The 20,695-nt window shown below is 38.7% G+C and overlaps 1 protein-coding gene across 1 annotated transcript; it reads right to left on the reverse strand.

The window, feature by feature from the left end:
- Positions 1-1,485: 1,485 nt before the first annotated feature.
- Positions 1,486-17,007, reverse strand: RIOK2 (RIO kinase 2). Its single transcript, XM_069880426.1, has 10 exons — positions 16,867-17,007; positions 15,677-15,815; positions 15,086-15,202; positions 13,983-14,158; positions 12,320-12,408; positions 7,822-8,013; positions 7,320-7,412; positions 5,855-6,388; positions 4,842-4,938; positions 1,486-2,279 (listed from the first exon to the last, which is right to left on the reverse strand). The coding sequence occupies exons 1-10, from the start codon at positions 16,930-16,932 to the stop codon at positions 2,118-2,120; spliced, it is 1,665 nt and encodes a 554-aa protein (XP_069736527.1). The 5' UTR covers positions 16,933-17,007; the 3' UTR covers positions 1,486-2,117.
- Between the last annotated feature and the right edge of the window lie 3,688 nt (positions 17,008-20,695).

Raw genomic sequence — 20,695 nt, forward strand, 5'->3', positions numbered from 1 at the left:
TCCTTGCCGAGAGGAACAGAGGGTCCAGTACATCAAGCATGGATGTACTCACAGGAAAGTCTGCTGCCTCCTTGGAGCCCAGGTAAGGGATATTGCTAGGAAATGAGGAAATTTCCCTGAGGAAATCCAAGCATAGCTCTGCAAAGTACATGAGCTTTTATCTCAAAGACTGCCATTAAAAAAAATATTAGAAATTCCTTGAATCAAAACTCCCTTTAAGTTTCACATAAAACCAAATCATGCTACAGTTTTCCTGGCTTTTATGGATTTCTATCCCTCCAAGGAGTATAAAATTTGCAGTGCTGGAAAAGAAAAAAAAACATCATTTCATCTGTAAAACAGATACAAATCAGACAGCCTTACACCTACCTGTTTCTACATCATTCCCCAAATACACATTATGAGTGACAGGCTTTTTACTCAGCAGGTGAACACTACAAGTGTCCTAAATTTGAAGCCAAAAAGTGCATGCACATTTTAACCTAAGAATGGTAACTCAAATCTTGTTAAGCTGTCACTGAACCAGTCTTTAACAGATAAGAGCCTAGAAAAATAAAGTTTACACCCCTCCATGTTTAAAATGAAATGCAATTAAGTTCACCTTGTTTGCTTTTCTACTTTTACAAAAATCAGCTCTAGCTTTTATCAGGAAACAAGCCTACATACCTTGATGGCAATCACTTATGCGAAAGATTTAACTGGGGTTCCTTCCTTCTATTAACAGACTTTTATGCAGCTGTGATGATACAATGAATATGTATTTACCGTATTTCTTCACTGACCTGCCATGGTTTTACTAAAGATCATATACAGCTGCTGGCTGGGAATAGCTTTTAAATTGTTCCAGAAAGAAGACAAAAATTTTAAACTTTGAAAGCAACAGCATGCTGCAGGACAGGATAGGGGCAGCATTTCTTCAGCATGCTAAAACCTGAGCAAGGTATCAGGCACATCAGATACGCAGGGCAAAGAACAGATACTATCAGAGATGCAAGCAGAAAACCAAAGGTCAAAGCCAAAGTTCCTAATTTTTTTTTTTACTAAGACAATATTTAAGATTTTCTGAACTATAGATTTGATACTTTAAATTCTATCAAGTCATACTTTCCAAGAAGAGCTCCACCTCACATCTCAAGCACAGATACAGTGAAAGTTAAAAAAAACCCCAAAACCTTAAACTACTCTCTCTTGCTTCACTGTTCACAAACACTTCTTCCTTCAGTTTACTGTGTGCTTTTAAAAAGAAACACTATCTAAACTTTATTACCAGACACATTTTGCTTAAAAAAAATTTTAAAAAAAATAATAAATCAAGGTACTTGTTTTTCTTCCAGGTCTTTAGACCCCAAGAATACAGCATAATAAAAGCCATGGGAATAATTCTGAAAAGAGAAGTTCCATAATTTTTATCATCCAGTGTAGTAGAAATAAAGGAATTAAATTTATTGGTAATTGTGCAGACACATTAAAAATCTGAGCACTTGCCAAGTCTGTACAACACTGTTATTATTATGTAGCTTTGTGAGTCAGATTTACAGGTGAGATCTTGGAGTGAAGGGGATAATAAATAAGAATTGCTGGCTTCAAAGAACAAATATTTATTATACACATTGCTCATATTTGTACAAGTACTAAACAAATCTTAGAGTACTAACTGCTACCAGGTGTATCTTTGTAATTTTTAATTGAACCAAACAAATATCAGTTTATAATGAGGGTAACATTTTAAATTTCAATTTCACGTCATTGCAAATAATTATTTTAAAATTCCCTTTCCTTCCCTCTTAAGAGGAATCTGCACAACAGAAGGTTCTTAATCTAAACAAGCACAGCACAATTGCTTTATAAGTTGCTGTAGGATATTATTATAGTTAAATGGTCTTAGCTAGTACTACTGGTCTAGTTTAAATTACAGTCAACAATTTTAACCAGAAATACAAACCCAAATCCCCCAGTCAAAATCACAGGAACCAGAATGAAGTTTATTAACTTCCAGAAAGAACTTGTTTGTATAGAAGAGAGTGCTCCATTATATAAAAGGACTGTTAGTTATTAACGTAATTCTTTCAACTGTATACATTGTGAGTTTTTTCCTATTCTATGGGAGCTTTAATAAATTATCCCCAGAAACTAGCTGCATCTAAGCTTGACTTAATGTTTTGCATGTTTTCTCGACGCTGTTTGGTATAAATATTTGCCTCTCCTTTTTGCAGACGTTGCCTCAGAGCAGATTTTTGCTGTTTGGTCAGTTGACGTTTTATCTTCTGTTTCACCAGTTCCTACAAAGAAACAAACAAATCAGTATCAGAACTGTTCAAAGACAATTTTAAGACATGCCACAATGATACGTATTTCCAGAACCAACACGAACATGCACAATCCTAACCGGAACACACTATCTGTACACTGAGAAATTAGTGATCTATACAACACCTAATGTGAATAAGCCCAGGTCTGTGTTGCACTGAACTGCATGCACGGAGTTGTCTTCAGGCCTGTTGTCACACAGCACAAATCCAGTGGCAGTAAGATAAACTAAGCCAGCTTCTGCTCAGTACTGGCAATTCAGCTTCCTGTTTGGCCCTGCCTCTATCTAAAAGTGTAGCAAGATGTTCTGATGTGAACACCAGTTCAGCTTGATTGCAGAAATGATGAAGAGAGATATTTCTTTGTAAGAAAATCATGAAATAGCCCAACTGACTGAAAAGAGAGTTTATCTGCTATGGACAAGAAAAAAACCACATGCTATCTACAAAAACGTAAAAGCTGAAAATATTCTATGCTTAAGGATCTGACAAAAGACTTTTAAGTTAAAAATAAAAAAAAAGGAATAATAAAACATTTCACATATTGTAGTAATTGGTTTGTGCCCATATTTTTTAGTACCTTGCTTTTTCTGTACTTTGGATTACTAAGGTTTGAACTTGATTCTAATGGAAAACAACTCCTTAGGATAAGTGAGGCTAAAAAAATGAGGGGCAGTCAAGAGAGATATACAATTTCTCCAGTTTTCCCCTGTTGTGACAGGTTCTCCTACTAAGACTCTCAAAGTCAGGACTGTTTCATGCCTTTACAGCAAAAGAAACAGTAACAGCAACCATTATTTCCATGAAATGACAGTAGTTTTAAGAAATGTCATCTGTTATTTTCCCTGATGTTTTCACTCTGAGTTCTGCTCTCCATTATGATGGCAAAAGCTATCTATAATAGAAATGAAGCCATGATTTGGTAAATTGTGACACTGATTTTGTAGTTTGGAAAGTGATCCCAGCTTAAGCTGCTGCACGGATATTGACTGCATACTTACACATCTTGTCTTAGAAGAAAAACAGATATCAAATTATTTTGACCTTTGTAACTATTTCATCAGAAAAGAATCATATCTTGTTGGAAATCCTCAGGGAATGTCTTGCTTTTATTTTAATAGATTATTAATAAAATCATATAAAGGAATAAATACGCCCTTAATAAAATTATCTTCTGCTATCCAAATAACTGGGCAAGAGGAAAAATATCCATCTAAATACACTCCCTTTACATGTACCACAATTTCAGTTATCTTATTGTATATTATACTGTGATATACAGTGTGGTATTGTAATATACAGTGTAATATTCACTGTAGGACCAGAAGCAGCAAGTTGGTAGGGAGTAAATCAGAAACCAGAAAGTCTAATTTTGGCAAGTATGTTCTTTAAGAATTGCTGTTACTAATACAACCAACATAACAAAACACAAGGTAGTACAATGAATCCAATTAGTGAATCCTGATTTCAGCAGAGAACCTTGTAATAATTAGGGAAGCACCTAAACAGTAGTTTCCTAAGTTATGTGGCATGCAGGTTGACTGTCCAAATATGGATATGATACAGTTGCATGTGATGTATCCTTCTTTCCCTGAGTACTTGGTAGTACTCCGTATTTAATATTAAGCTAATTGGAAATAAAATTTGACAATTTTCTTTAAAAATATTCCTCAAGAAAAAATTATCAGAACTAATATAAACTGCTGCACTGATTTTTTTTTTCCCTATAAAGCATCTGTCATTGATTTTTCCATAGGCAGAACCCTGAAAGGTTTCTCTACTTCCCCCAGTCTGGCACAGGACAGATGACCTCCCTCAAAGTTTAAACAAAACTTGCTAGAAGAAATTTTGCAAGATGGATTACCAAAAGTCTTTGAAACGTAATCATAACAAATTCACCAAATTCTATTGCTCAAACACAGCAGATGGTGGACTCACTAGTCTATCATCACAACGTAAATGTAAACAAATACTGAGAAATCCTTCACAGTAAACACATTAACTTTTTATTATTTAAATTTTTGATTATTCACATTATTTCCTCTAGTTAAATTGTATCAGAGCATATAAAGATTTGTACAGGCACAGAAAATAACTTATTCAAGTGGAATAGCTGAATATGAAGTAATCTCTGCTCTGAGAAAACAGGTGAAAAAGGCCAAATTATATCTTGAATCAAGCATCCACTTTTAAAATACAAAAATACTAATTGTAGCCAACAACAGAAATTAATGTACCGATTATATGTTAGTGCATTAGCATACATTAATGTACCTTAGCCTGCTCATGGTTAAATAAGAGTCATTAATGATGATACAGAGCTTTAGTGAAAGAGCAATATGTGAATGAAAGTGCTGTAAATCATTCCCTCTAAACAATTACAGATGATTCAGTCCTATTCTCCTGTGGTCACGGAAATGCAAACCAGAGAGGTACATAACAGTCTTTCTAAAAATAATGAATTCTATGTAACGTATGCAACTTAAAATTGTCTGAGAGTAAACCAGATAATAATGTAACAACTACAATATTTACCGCGGGAATGGTTGAACAACTCCCAGTACTTCTGATGGATGCAATACTTCTAGTACTTGTTCTGTTCTCAGCAATGTGTCCAATACTCCCTTCATTTCTAAAACATAAAGATCAATGTTTTATTCCACTAGTAAGATAAACACCCTTTGCCTCTACAAGCATCATGTTTTAGTCTTAACTTTTTGAGATACAATTTGAAAACTGCCAACAGAACATTTACATTTTAAATATTAACACTAATTGTTAAAAACAGGCATTTTATTGAAGGAAGAATCTGTTGCACAACTGCCACGTGTATATTAAGCACGTGAAAAAATATTTCAGATTCTGCACAATGTCTTGATAATTCATTTCTCTAAAAAGCAAAAGCAGATGAGTGGGAGTTTGAGCTTGATATATACATCCAGATACACATGAGGGTGGCAAACTCAGAATTTCATGTACAAGGGGCTAGGCTTAAAGTGAGCAGGAATTTCTAAGCTAGGAATTAAAAGCCAGAACAAAATATAAGAATAATACATTCCAAGGAGTTCTTGCTAACTTCAGCTGTCAACACAGCAGAAGAATTTGACTTTTAGACACAGCATTCAAATTACAAACTTATTCACAGAAGTTACTAACGGCAGTATTTTAATATCAAGAACTCTTCCACTATGAATATTGACTGAAGTAAGGAAAAAGGGGAAAAGAAATCCACCACAGAATATAGGGTAGTCTATGAATTAAATCCAAGACCTGTTCCTTTATTAGACGCTACTACTACACAGCCAGACAACTGATCTGTCACACGTTGCATGTTAAGCATTGCATACATAGTACCAGTAAACAAGTTATCTACCAGGAGACCAGCAGTAAACATATTAACTCCGATGTTTTAAATATAAATGTAATTTTTAGCCTTCAATTTAAACAAGGGTAGCTGAAGAGCACTATTTATTGAGCTACTTGAAAGACTTACTTTCACTTGGAGGCATGGGGAAGAACGAAATTCTAGAGAGTAAATAGACCTTTACCTGTAATGTCTGAACTCCTCATTTAAAGTTGATAAATCGACCAGATGATTGCATTTGTCTCCATCCTCCTTATCATTACAACATCCTTCTTGACCTGACTGTTTTTCGACTTCAGCACTTTCAGTTATGCTTTTGCTCTCAAAAAAGGCAACTTCACAACTCTCTGCATTTTCACTAGACTTCCAAAGCACAGCATGCCCTTCAATTTCATCTAAGGCTGAACTCAAGTTTGACATATTCAGCCTTTGTGCATTTTCACAACTTTCATCGGTATCAGCCTCCTCATTGCTATACACAAAGGCATTAGAAATTCTGCTTTCAGACAAATCGTCCACTTCATACATGAATTCTGTATCGTTTTCTTCATCTCTGCTGTAGAAGTGAAACTTATTCTCAGCATCTTCTACAATCTGTGATACCTCTGTTGTACTATCATCCTCATCAGAATGTGGTGGGTAAAGCAGTTCACCATCTTCCTGCATTTCTTTTGTATAGCCGCTGGCAGCAATCTCTCTATCAAGAGAACACTCTCTTCTGTGAAAAAAGTAAAAGCATGTTTTCTTTTAATAAGCTAAATCATAAAGCTACCAATATGCTACATTTTGGATTAAAAATACTAATTAAGCTAGACTTCAACTACCCAAACTATTAACAAAAATGACCTATTCTGTTGAAACATAGAACACCACGTGACATTGCTAAGCTTTACATAAAGCATTATCAGAATGCGATCTGAGAGAAGCAAACGTCTGTGGAAGATTATTCCAACTCCATAACCAGCATTTGCTTTATTTACTTCCAGACAATTATTTTATTTTGGCAGAAACACAATCTGGCCTTAAGCTCATATGTAAGCAACAGAAGAATATAAAGTGTAGACTGACACACGGAGACTGATTCAAGTGTGGTACACATCTGGAAAAGTGTACAGAATGAAATAAATCCTTTTCATTCCAAAAGCTTCAGTTTTAAAACAAGTGACAAATTAATTTTCAAAAGGGACAAAAGACGTTAGGAAAAGTACTTTGAACATAATAGTGTCTTAAGAGGCATTTCTACTAGCATTTAAAAAATAAATTTAAAATTGAAACCTAAGTTAATATACTGGAACTGTCAAACAGGCTTTGGGAAGTGGGAGAAACTGATTCTGCATCACTGTTAACACTTCCTAAATATTCACCATTTGTGGGAAGCTTTTGGATTGATCTCTCTTCCTTTGCTGCAAGAGGAAAGACAAAGGAGGCAGCTGCAGATCTGAAAGCACACTTGAGCTTTTGGAAACAATTTACAGTAACCTTGGTTAAAAAAACACAACAGGAATGACAAAAGTAGAATTTAGAACTGCATGGTTGGGCCTATTATTTTTCTATTTCTTCTAAAAGCATCTCTCACATGCACCCATTTTTCTCACAAAACCAACACAAATATCATAAATAAGAGAACTCATTTATCTGACAGTTTCTACCTGATGTCTTTGAATGTTGGGAAGAGCTCACTCTCATAGTTGAAGCGTTTCTTAAAGAATTCTTTAATACAGTTAACATCTCTGTCAAAATACCTGTAAAAGAATACAGAATTGTACAAACACAAAATCAAGATATGTCTACTACAATGTCAAACTTTTACCCTAATTTTTTTGGTTTTCACTACATTTATTTGAAAAAATTATTTCTATTAGCGATACCAAGACAAAGGGCTAGGGAGACAGACCACACGCAGCTTATTTCTAAGCATTCCTTAACTGGACAACATCATTCTTTCTGCAAAGCAATTGATTACATATTTATCCTAAAGAGACCTTTCTACTCATTCATAAAACAAACTGTTTGGAATGTTATTATGCTGCATGACAACAATGGTAGAAAGAGAATCAGAAACAGGCTTACAGAAAGAAGTCATGGTTGACTATTTGCTGTCATTAGCACTTGACAGATTTACTTTGAAAGCATCTTTAAATTTGACCCTACCATTCAGCATTTGCATGTGATGTTGATATCATCTGAGGGAAATCAATCATAGTGACATGGTCATTGTTATCCACTATGAGATTAAATTCATTGAAATCACCATGAATCAAGCCATGATTGGCAAGTTTTACAATTAGATCCATTAGTTCACTGTAGACAGATGCAGGATCTTCCATTTGGCGCACCTGGCACCTGAGAAGTTAAATAATAGAAAAAAAACATATAATGAAATTAAAAATACTTTATTTAGTAATATAAGCAAAGTATATGAAATACATCTGACAGAATGACAGGGTAACTCAAGTTAAAAGGGCCCTCATGCTTCTAGCCCAAAACCCCTCTCAAAGCTGAGTCAACCCTGAGATTAGACCAGACTATTCAGAGATTTGTCTACTTGGGGCCTGAAAAATTCCAGACATAGGGACAGACTGTGCAACCTCCTCAAGCATCCTGTGTCACTGCTTCAGTGTCCTCCATAGGAGAAAATTTCTCCTTATAACCAGGCTAACTTATGCTCACTGTCTTCATCACGCACCATTATCATAGTGAGTTATTTAAATAATGGACTTGTAAATTTTCATATCTCTCCTGTTTTACATAATCTTATGGTCTCAGTAGGACATAGGTCTTCCTGTATTCAAATGTTCCATGCCATTTTGTTTTACAAAAGTATATTTTCTAGATTAACATGGGGGGGAAAAAAGTTAAAAAAAATAATCCTAATGCATTCCTGAACGCATACCTGGGAAAGTAAAGTACCCCTAAGTGGCAAAATACATATCATCATCTCTTTAGAAACAAACCAAACAAAAAGGCAGTTATCTTACTGTATCATAAACTAGTGGTGAGCATTTTCAGTTATCATGTGAAATATTTTAGTCTGGATGCAGCACTACAGATTCTGAAAACAGATATCTGCACAATACAAAGAACAAACAATGGTAGTCTAGCTTCTGTTGAACACTTTCATATAGGCACCAAAATTAAATGGTAACATTTCTCATAGCCACAGGTCTGCATCACTTGATCTTTGACTGTGGAAGTCATGTTAACTGGTATCTTCCAAGGCAGGAATCTCATGTCCCAGGAACCCAGGTAGACCAAGAAGATGTACCCTTAGTGGAAAGGCAATACTTAAGCAAACTGGACACACATCAACTCTGTGGACTGCAACGTACCCCTGGATTGCTGAGGAAGCTGGCAAGTGTCATTGCATGGCCACTCTTGATATTTGTTTATCAATCATGGTGACTGAAGACTGGAGGAAGGCAAATTTAATTCCCATCTTTGAGAAAGGCAAGAAGTAGGACCTAGGGAACTATAGGCTGGTCACCTTCATCCTGAACCATGGGAAGGTAATGGAGCTGCTAGTCCTGGAAACCACTATCAGGCATATTAAGTACGAGAAAATCATCTGTAGTAGTCACCTGCACCAAGAGGAAGTAATTCTTGACCAACCTGATAAACACCTGTGCTGCAGTGACTGGTCTGCTAGATGGGGAGACAGCAGTGGTTACTATCTACCTGGACTTCAGTACGGTTTTGACACTCTCTCCCGTATGACTCTCACAGAAGAGCTGTTGAAGCATGTATGGTCTTTATGTGCAAACAGTGAGGTTGACTGAAAACTGCCTGAATGGCTAGGTGCAAAGTCTAGCTGGAGGTCAGGGACAAGCAGTGCTCCCTAGCAGTCAAAAATGGTTCCAGTCCTGTTTAACCACTTCATTAATGAGATGGTTGACGGTGCAGAGTGACATATTACTCCCCTTTGAAGCTGCTGAAGAGAGCTACTGCTTTGCTAGGTCTGCAGGGTGGAGGGGAACAAGACGAAGGTCTAGTGACCACTCCACATCAGCAGCCACATCAAAGCCTATGTGCATAGTAAGCATGAGCTGGGGAGAATAAACTAGCCATTATGACTCTGCCACTCATTTGCTTATCATGATGACCAAACTGGCCCCTGGTCACCCCCTCCTGCATTATCAGTGCAAGTATGCGCATACACAGAGTTACACAGAACAAAGAATCAGAGGTGATCCACAAAGCAGAAGTATTAACGAGATTAACAGAAACCAATGTATGTTGTCTTGGATGACTTATGGATGTGGAAACTATGAGGTAGAAACAGATTGATGTATGACCCTGGAGTTTTTTGGATCCCTACAAGCTGGTGGAGGTTGCACCAGCAGCGAGTCCAAAGCAACCCACCATGTCCCCTATCAGTGGCACCACTGATGAGAGGTAATGAAGATAAGGAGCTGTGCCAATCGATACCCCAGATGTTATCACTCCAGAACAGACTGTAAGAGGATGAGAGGAGTGGGTCATAATCAGAGCTCCCTCTCAGCCGGTCTGAGACCCCCCAACAACATCGGCATAACACCGCGGATCCAATCTGTCCAAACACCAGAGCATCTGCAAAAACTTCACCTGCAGCAAACTCGTGGAAATATCTATACAGAGTTTGTCACTGAACTCTGGACAGGTCATACAGTCCCTCACAAACCCTTATAGGATGCTAATACTGGTCTAAACTTAAACTTACACTCTTGACTTAGAATCGTAACATTACAGGTAATAAAGTAACTGTTCAAGGGCAGTTCTGGGTCCTGCTCTGTCAGGGTGTGACATGGAGTTTGCAGACACCACCAAACCGGGAGTGGCTGATAATACCAGAGGGCTGTGCTGCCATCCAGAGGGACATCAAAAGGCTGCAGAAATGGGGCAGCATGAACCTCATGAAGTTCAATGAGCAAGTTAAGAGGAGTCCTGCACTTGGGGAGGAACAACATCATGCAGCTGTACACGCTGGGTGTCACCCAGCTGGAAACCAGCTTGGCAGAAAAGGACGTGGAGGTCCTGGTGGATACCAATTTGAATATGAACCAGCAATGTGACCTTTCTGTAAAGAAGGCTAACGGTATCCTCAGCTTCACTACACAAAGCATTTCCAGCATACCAAGGGAAGTGATCCTTCCGCTCTTTATTCCATATTGGTGAGGGCACCCCTGGAGTACTGCATCCAGTTCTTGGGTCCCCAGTACAACAAATGGCTGCGTGAGAGAGAGCCCAATGAAGGACCACTAAGATGATGCAAGGACTGGAGCACCCCTCTTATATGAAAGCGCTGAGAGCTGGGACTGTTCAGGCTGGAGAACAGAAGGCTCAGCAGGATCTCATCAATATAAATAAAGACCTGAAGGGAGGTTGCAAAGAGGACACAGCTAGACTTTTTTCAGTGAAGCAGAATGACAGGACAAGAGACAATGGGCATAAACTGAAAAACAGGAGGAGTCTGTTTGAACATCGGAAACACTTTTTCCAGTGTGAGGGTAACTGAACATTGGCACAGGCTGCCTAAAGAGGATGATGAATCTCCCTCCTGGAGGTATTCAGAAGTCATCTGGGCATGGTCCTGGACAAGCAGCTCTGGCCCTGCTCAAGCAGGGTGGTTGGACCAGATGACATCTGGAGGTCCCTTCCAACCTCAACCATTCCATGATTCCATGAGATGTGAAACAAAGTAGGTGGACTAAGAAAAGCTAAGTCCAGTTTGTCAGGAACTTTACGTAACCCTGTACTTGTGAAAGATAGCATAACAATTGCGCACCACAAGTCACCACCTCTACACTAGTTTTTCAACTCAGGCAATGGACAATAGAAAAACTTCAACATGCTCTAGGTAGTCCTCCTTGAGCAGGATGTCAAATTATTTAACAAATGAAGGTGGAGAGACAGAATATAATGAAGACTCTTCCGTGCTACTTTTCAACTGTTAAACTTTGTGTTTAATTCCCTTTTGACTGAACTGCCAATTTGAGATCTTGATGACTATACAAGAGCATGGACTGGCTAATTTTAACTAGTCATTTTAAATCTCTGCATAAGCACCCAGGTTATCCTAGGTTATCAAGTATATAGGCTTTTTCCATTCTGCTCTGCAATCAAACCAATCACCCCCTTATATACAAACTTCAATGATATTCAATGTTTCTAGACGTTAAACACCCCAAGTAATCTTCCTTGAAGAAGCAAAACGAGATTACATGCAGTATTTTACGCAAACAGAGCAGAAGTTCTAAATGTATGATGTATAATCTTACATGAATTACCACAGCAAGGACCACAAACTGCAGTTCAGAATGTGAAGGACTTAATATCAATATTGAAAATATGCAGTAACACACAGTATACGTGATTTCAATGTAGAAAACAGTTACAGTACTAACCTGTAGCACAGTTCTTCAGATGTATTCCTTACCTAAAAACTTAGTCCAAAGAAACAAACTAGACTAAGAAAAAATTCTCTGAGTAAAGAGATAAGAGAAGCAAGACTACAATAAGTAGAATGCTAGGAAGTGCAGACCAGAGAACATTATTCAGCATGGTGAATTCAGAATTCACTCACGCAACAAGGAGAAACCCTGACCCACTTTACCTCACTGAACCTAACATTGTTAGGATTTCTGTAACACAGAATTCAAGCTTCAGTACTTACAAAGGATAACCATCAATAAGTTCCATAACAACTGCATGCCTGTTGTAGTCTACAGGTTTTGGAACAGGAAATTTTCTATCATGCAAAGCCTGGGAAGAGACAACACATTGAAAAATTAAAACGTAATATTTAAGAAAGTATTGCATATATTGACAAACTCCCAGATAACAAAAGCAATAAATACTACTGTGGAAGCAGCATACATCACTCAAATTCTAACTGGAAAGGTCAGATCACATGCTTAAGAAGGAAGACAGCATAACAGCCATTTGAACTTTTGCTGCAAAGCCAAATAAAATTTGTGAGTTTAGACACTAAGCGGACTCCTATACTGTCTACGGTTTAGTTACTGCGAATAGGCAAGAAAAACAGCAGAAAGGAAAAGCAACAGAATCTTATCTGGCCTGTTAGCCCAAATTAAACAACTGGGAATAGGGTGCCAGGCATTAGAAAAAAACTCCACAGTAATTGGCTGCCAATACAGTTCTGCCTGACTAGTTAATCCATACTCAGTTGCTATAAGTTCATTCTTAAATATCAGCCACCGGCACTGCACCACAATAAAGGTTAACCAAAGGAAGGTCACAATATTTTGAAGTTCTTCTGTTTCCCTTTTCTAATGCAAGCTTAGTCATTCACTTGATCCATTCAACATCTCTATGGGTTCATTTGCTTTTCCCTCATACTCTTGTTACCAGTGAATTTTTCTAAGGCAGAGTTCTAAGTTAAAGCAACATAAATACAGGTTTTGTTACTTACATACTACACTATTATTACTTTTCAGCACACAATGCTCATCCATCTCTCTTTTCAAGGAAACTGGCCCCCATGATCATATTCCTACAAGTCCTGAATACATAATGCTTTACCAGCTGGACCATATGGACCAATACAGAGGTTCTAGATGACAGTAACAGTTCTTTCTCTCTCTGTGGAGCCCACTGGTCAAGGTTTTTTTAAGAGTAACAAAACCCCAATATTTAATGTATACAGTTTTGTTGAAGAACACAAAAGGAGAATGGAAAACTAGTATTTCATAAATAGTTTTCCACTATCAACCTTCAATCACTACATAACAGCTGCATATTTTTAAAGCAGGTAAAAAAATCTGGAACTCAAGAGTAGCCATATATGCTTGGAAATGAAATCTTATCCCACAGTATAGAACAAAGTACATCTTTTCAGATCAGAACACCTATTTGGACTGAAAGATTTCTCTCAACAGCACAGCAACATATGAAAATACAGTAAGTTAAAAAATAAATAAGTCAATTTAAAAAAATTACAGGTGAACAACAAAAAGAATTCTGACAAGTAACTGTAAATGTCGTTACCTTCTATGGTGTTTTTGCAAGCTTATGCAATAAATATTAAAGGAAAAAACATAGAACTAGTGAAATATAAGTTATCTATCCATAAATAATGACTTTATCTGAAATTCTTTAGCGACAGCTGCTTCTGTTCCACATTACTTCCATGGAAAAGCTTTATTTTGTCATATAGCAGTGAAATTCTTGGAAACATATACTTTTCTAAGTCCACTAGTAAAAAGAAAAGGGGGCAAGGGGGAATAAACGCACCAGTACTACCAATATGAACGGATCAAAAGACAGACTGAGAAGCCTATTACGCTATTGCTGATATTGTGTAAATTGCCACCTACCTTCATATAAGCAAACTCCTTCATTGCTGCTAGCCGGGATAAATACAGCCATGACATTTTATGTCTGTGCTTGTGGTAGTCACGTTTATTTTTCAGACTGCGAAAGGAAGTTCTTCCAAGCCTATGTAATTTCAATGCAAATTGTTGCTCCTCTTCATTTGCAACAATATAAATATCTAGAAGACACATAGTGACAGAGATCTAAGAAATAAATTATACCTAACAAGCTACTATCTGATGAAAAAGTGCAGCGATAAGTTTGTTACTTCACTTTTAACAATTATTATTTCTGGCACGACAAATTCTAGTACAGTTAGTAAAATCCAGTTAAATTTATATGTTGTACATTAAAGAGATGAAAAAAAATTATTGTTAAAGAGATAATAATTAGAAGAAATACTGATGTCATCTGAAACATCTTTCAGAGCAGGAGATCTTAAGGTTCTTACATTCAGGTTAACATCCCCAGGCTACATGCCCAGGAAAGAATAACTAAAAGCTATCTTTGAGAGGAATACCGGGAAGATGCCAGTGTTCTTAACTGCACTCTGGAAGAGTTATCTTCACCCTGTTGAGTGGACAGACAACCTAAGGGACCAGCCTCTTAATATAAATAGTGTTAACGAATAGCTTATGTTTCACTGCTACCATTTGTCCTCAATAATCCCCTTCTCATTCTTCAATAATACAAGCCATGTGCTGTGTCAAATTACAATCCACATGAAAGAGGAACCAAGATAGTACTCCAATTGTTTTGGGCCAATTTTACTTTACTACCTTAAGTGGGATGAAAAAGCTGAAATTATCTTTTTGCTAAAGTGGTTTGAACCTCTTCACAAAGCATGAACCAAACAGCATTTGCCTATAAAGTAACTTTTTAGGTGATGAACCAAGAATCAGAGAAAAAGATCAAAGCAGAATGACAGTCTTGTGAAGAAATATTCAAATGGAGCCAGAAACCTCCATTCCAACAAGTAACTTGTAAATCTTGGTGTTTGACAGGTTAACTGATGTGACTATCCAGAGGAAAACTTACCTAGTGACTAGCAAAACATTTGCAACATTACAACTGGCTTTGCCTAAAAACCATTTTTTGTAATTACCTGATTCTTTGCCAACACCCATCTGGTTTCCAACAGAATTTATGACTTGTCGGGAAGACAGAGTTTTCAAAGCAAGGTAATCATATCCGGCATTAGTTAATCGATAACCTTGGACAGCTAGGTAAGAATAAAATGCAAAACATTTAATTCCTCATTATGTATATATTATATTTACAGTAAATTACATTTACTACAGTACGACTACTACTTCCTGTATGAGAAGGAGTAAAAAGTTACTTTAGTAGCTGTTTCTGCGCAGTCCATTCCAGTTTGTGTATTCTAAGATCATAACTCATGTGGGATGGTATGTACCTGGATATTGCCTTAGCTGATGACTCTTTAAATTTTCATGACTTCGGTGACAGAGCAAAAAAGTTAACTGTTCATCTCTTTCTGCCTGTCATCTTTATCATTTAACACCAGCAGCTCAGCAGACAGCTACAACATTTGGTACGACACACATCCGTATTTCACAGGCAGATCCAAGAGAGGGTAAGCCTAGCAAGTACTCTGGATGCTCAAACATGCCAAGCTGTTGTACTTCTGCAAGTACCACTGAAACACTGAGGACAAAACAAAATGCAAACCTACTTTTAGTTCGTTCATAAGCTAGTAGCTTGTGCTTCACCAATTCTCTCAAAATTTTATTACAGCCACCATGTTTAAGGCTGGCAATGGAAGCAATTAAGCTAGCAGGAACTATTTCATGGTTCTTCATGCCCATTTCCACCTAAAAGAGTAAATAAAAATAGATTTGTTAGCCCTCTCAACATTCAACAATAAAGTAATATCAGATCCCAAGTGAAATTAAATAATACATCAGGACATGGAGCTGTTGGAACGGGTCCAGAGGAGGGCTACAAAGATGACTGGAAGGCTGGAGCACCTCTGCTAAAAGAACAGGCTGAGAGAGCTGGGCTTGTTCAACCTGGAGAAGGCTCTGAGCAGACCTTATAGTGACCTTCCAGTACCTGAAGGGGCTACAGAAAAGATAGGACTGTTTACAAAGGCTTGTAATGACAGGACAATAGGTCAGGCAATAGGTATAAGCTGGAGAGGAGCAGATTTAGACTAGATGTAAGGAGGAATTTTTTCACCATGAGAGTAGTGAGGCCCTGGCACAGGTTTCTCAGGGAAGCTGTGGCTGCCCCGTCCCTGGAGGTGTTCAAGGCCAGGTTGGATGGGGCCCTGGGCAGCCTGATCCAGTAGGACGTGTCCCTGCCTATTGCAGGGGGTTGGAACTGTATGATCTTTAAGGTCTGTTCCAAGCCAAACTGTTCTATGATTCTATGACTCAACAAAGAGCAATTTATGTTTTTTAAGGACTTAACCAAAACCTTTAATATGCATCACCACTGCTTGATATCCTCAGCACATTTCAGTCCTAAAACTTCTACAGTACCAGCCAGAAGATCAACAGCCGATTACATTTCAGTCTCAGCAGCGAGAGAAGAGCCGTTCCATGCTTCTGAATCGAGGCTCTTTCCTCATACTCACATAGCCACGAATCCACTCGCCTTTCCTGCCATCGGAGCAGTCAGACAGGCCACCTGGCGCGGCCTGTTTAACACGCGGGTGGCAAAAACACTCTGCCACAGACCTGGCACCTCCGCTCGCCCCCCCGAGAACCGGAGACGGGGCCTTGCTCAATACCTGCGAGGCCGGAGGAGAAGAACGGCGCCACCCAGGCCAGTAAACACGGACACCGAGGGGAGAGAACAGAACCCAGCCCCGTCCCCCTCCCGCAGCCTGGCACCCGCCGGCGCCGGGACCCGCCTCACCGCTGTCAGCACCCTGAAGTGCTCCCTCGAGAGGTACCGCAACATCACCACGTTCAGCTTCCCCATCGCTGCTGTCGCCAAAAGCTCGCTTAGCGCGGGAAAGAGCCAATGGCGGCGACCTCCGCCCCGCCGTGAGCGCCCAGCAACGCGGCGCCAGACCCGCACCGCCCCCCCACCACTCCCTGCGCATGCGCGGAGCGCTCGGCTCCGGCGCGGCTCAGCTTCTTCCGGGTCGGTTCCGCCGCGTGCCTGGGTCCTGCGCCGGATGTAGCGTCACAGAGCGGCGCCGGGGGAGAGGGTCGGACCGGAAGCGTCATCCGGTGCCGTGGTGTGGGTGCCTCCTGGTGGAGCGGGCTGGCCGGAGCTAGGTCTGAGCCGGGCTTGAACGCTTCCAGGGAGGGAAAGCCCCCTGGGCAACTTGTGCCAGTGCCTCATCGGGTCTGAAGCGGGGCTACAAAGATGATCAGGGGGCTGGAGCACCTCTCGTACAAGGCCAGGCTGAGAGAGTTGGGCTTGTTCAGCCTAGGGAGGAGAAAGCTGCGGGGAGACCTTATAGCGACCTTCCAGTACCTGAAGGGGCTACAAGAAAGCTGGAGAGGGACTGTTTACAAAGGCTTGTAGAGATAGGACTAGGGGTACGGGGTATAAGCTGGAGAGGGGCAGATTTAGACTAGACGTAAGGAGGGATTTTTTCACCATGAGAGTAGTGAGGCCCTGGCACAGGTTTCCCAGGGAAGCTGTGGCTGCCCTGTCCCTGGAGGTGTTCAAGGCCAGGTTGGATGGGGCCCTGGGCAGCCTGATCCAGTAGGACGTGTCCCTGCTTATTGCAGGGGGTTGGAACTGTATTATCTTTAAGGTCTGTTCCAAGCCAAACTGTTATGTGATTCTGTGATACCGAAAATGCCAGCAAATAAATTTTCCAAGACTTGTTTTAGAGTTTCTTAAAAAGCAATCATCCTTTATCAGGCCTGGGCAATGTGCAGGAGTGATCTCCATCAGTCATGTAGAATGAGACAAGAGCTGGTTATGGAATATATTTTCCACTTAGATGCATGTGAATAAACTTTCCCAGAAGTCTTACGCATATTCTGTTACTTTCCAAGGACTAATTTTAATCTTACTGTGAAGTTCACAACAGTTAAAACTCGTTGCTCATTTGGAGCTGGCTCCAGCGCTCTGCCTGACTTTATCTTTCATATAGGGAAGGGCCCCAAACAGGTGATTACAGTAGAAGAGATGTCTGTTCAACACAGATCATACTTCACGCAAGGTGTTATCTTCAAAGAAAGAACAAAGCCTGGGAAAACACATTTGAAAGAGAACTTTCTAACAGGGTCGTTATGTCTAATTTCCAAAAAAAAAAAGTAATTAATAAGATGAAAGTTTACCTTAAATAAAAAATACTCCACTTTTTATAGTGGTAACCACTTCTTGTATAATTCTGTTTGATGTTTTGTTTTTCTTTCCTTATATGTGTTAGAGCAGGTCAGATGTGTTAGAGCAGGTCAGAGCAGCCCAGTTACCTCGGGATGGGGGATAGTCACTGTAGATGGAGTGAAATAAGAGCAATTCAAGAAAGTTTATCTGTAAAAAACTTCTGCTGGATCTGTACAAACATTTTGTAAAACAGTTCTTACCACTCCAGCCAAATTGGTTTGGTTTCCATCCTTTCCACTTTTTCTTCATTTGCTACTGCCCAACTTTTAAGCTCTCTCAAAATTGTGGAGATGCCTGTGGCTTGCTGAATTGCTGTTAAGATTTGTTAAAGACTAACAGACAGCTAACCACATCTATGAAAATAGCTGAATTGCACTAGCAGAAAAAACAAATGAAAATTAGTTTGGACAGTCTTTTGGCATGGAGAATTTCAGTGATCTTGTGGCTCTGTTGACTTCACAGGGAACTTCAGTGCCTACTTCAGAGACAATGTGTAGGTACATCTAAATTATGTATCTGAGAAACTTTGTAGAAAAATGGGGCTTTTTATTCTTCTTGGTAGATCCTCCACCAGATTGAAAGAGAAATGGGAAATTTGAGTTAACTTCATAACTAGTTTTGACTAGGAAAATTATTATCTTCTTCTGCACTGCTGCTGACCTGAATGTACACACATTTATGTAAGGATTTATAATTAAGATCTGAGAAGCAGCAGTTTGTTAATCCATGCAACTATGACTGTAGGTGTTGATATTCATATTCATTATTTTGCTGTGAAGCCTATTGTAGACAGTTTTATTTCAGATGACTTCTTAAAACAATTTTTAAGCAATTTCTCACAGAAATTCCTCTTAAGTAAAAGTAAAAGCTGAGTTAGGTTGATATGCTCTCAGGTGAACTGGCAATAACATCTTTTTGTTAAACAAATACAACTTCACTTGAGGGCAAATAGAACTTTGATTTTAAATTTCCTCAAAACTGGCTAGTTACTCTATAGGAATCTCCTTCAAATACAGCCTTGGAATACTAACACTTTCCTGCCAGGGGTATTGCAGTTAATAGATGTTTTGCGTAGTATAGAAGAACATGGTTGGACTCGATGATCCGGTGGGTCTGTTCCAACCTGGTTATTCTATGATTCTATGATTCTATGATTCTAACTCACATTTTTTAACAACTAAACTGATTTCAAAACACACCCACAGCCACCAAGAACTACTGAGGCAGTCATACATTCAATAACAGACGGCTTCTGTGTTGGTCTGAAGGAGGACAATTGAGTTTTGAATCTGTAACAATATAGGAGTATGTATGCACAAAGAAGAGATAATACTGGAATATAAGCCTTTGGAAAGTAGTTTGCTTTCTCACATAAAATGAAATGCCAGATTAAAATTCTTGTTTGAGAGAATAAAGCTTATAGAAAGTTTAATCTCTCAAGTATGCAGATAGTTGTCAAAAAACAAATTGGATTAAAAAGAAGATACAGTGGTCTTGCTACAGGAATGATAAATTAGAAATTTTATAGCAACTTTTAATCAAAATTCTGCATATAAAATTGTGTGTGTCTTTTTAAAATTAATTTCAGGGTATTCTTGAAATATCTGAGTACATTTATAAGTGTTTTATTACTGTACTTCAATTTGTGATGCTATCGGAAATCCAAAAAAGAAGAGTTACTTCCTGGAGAGAAGAAGAATTTTTCTTACGAAGCCTTTTGTCTTTTGCACAAGATGCGAGCTTTATGTTTTAGTCAGTTTTCTTCTTTACTTTACTGTCCTTCAAATTCACTGCTTTTAAAATAGAAGTATACAATTTTTGGCCTAGTTTTTGGATCTGTGTGGATCAGGAGTAGGGTGTCTTCTCACTTATGGAATTAAGTACTTGACTCTCTAAAACATAAGCCCCATATGCTTAAGATTGAATGAAATACAGTGATGAATAAAATATTTTTATAAATTCAGTCTTTACCTTTCAGGGAAATTCTGGAAATAGACTTCATAAATTGCAGTTCTGGGTGCAGTATAAATGAGACTTTCCAGTGCTGCAGTATATTTTTTTCTGACTCTGCTGCGATCTGGCCAGTTAGTCATGTATTAATCCTTTCACTGAAAGGAAATCTACTGAGTACAGTTCTGATTTTAATAAAATGTTAAAAATATTTTTCTATAAGGTGTATTTAGAGCAGGAAGGTGTCTGGGACAGTAGCAAGTACCCATTGCAGACAAAATGCTAAAATGTATTTTGGAGAAATCAGAAGATGGTTTGGCTCTTAGTTGAGGAAGACATTCTCTGGATTTGAAAAGTGTAAGGAATCATGTGCTTATTGGAGACAACTATAACTGTTCTGTCCTCAAAGGTTAAAATGCAATGGTTAGGTCTCTGTACAAAG

This window comes from Phaenicophaeus curvirostris, chromosome Z, assembly GCF_032191515.1.
Source record: "Phaenicophaeus curvirostris isolate KB17595 chromosome Z, BPBGC_Pcur_1.0, whole genome shotgun sequence".
Classification (NCBI taxonomy): domain Eukaryota; kingdom Metazoa; phylum Chordata; class Aves; order Cuculiformes; family Cuculidae; genus Phaenicophaeus; species Phaenicophaeus curvirostris.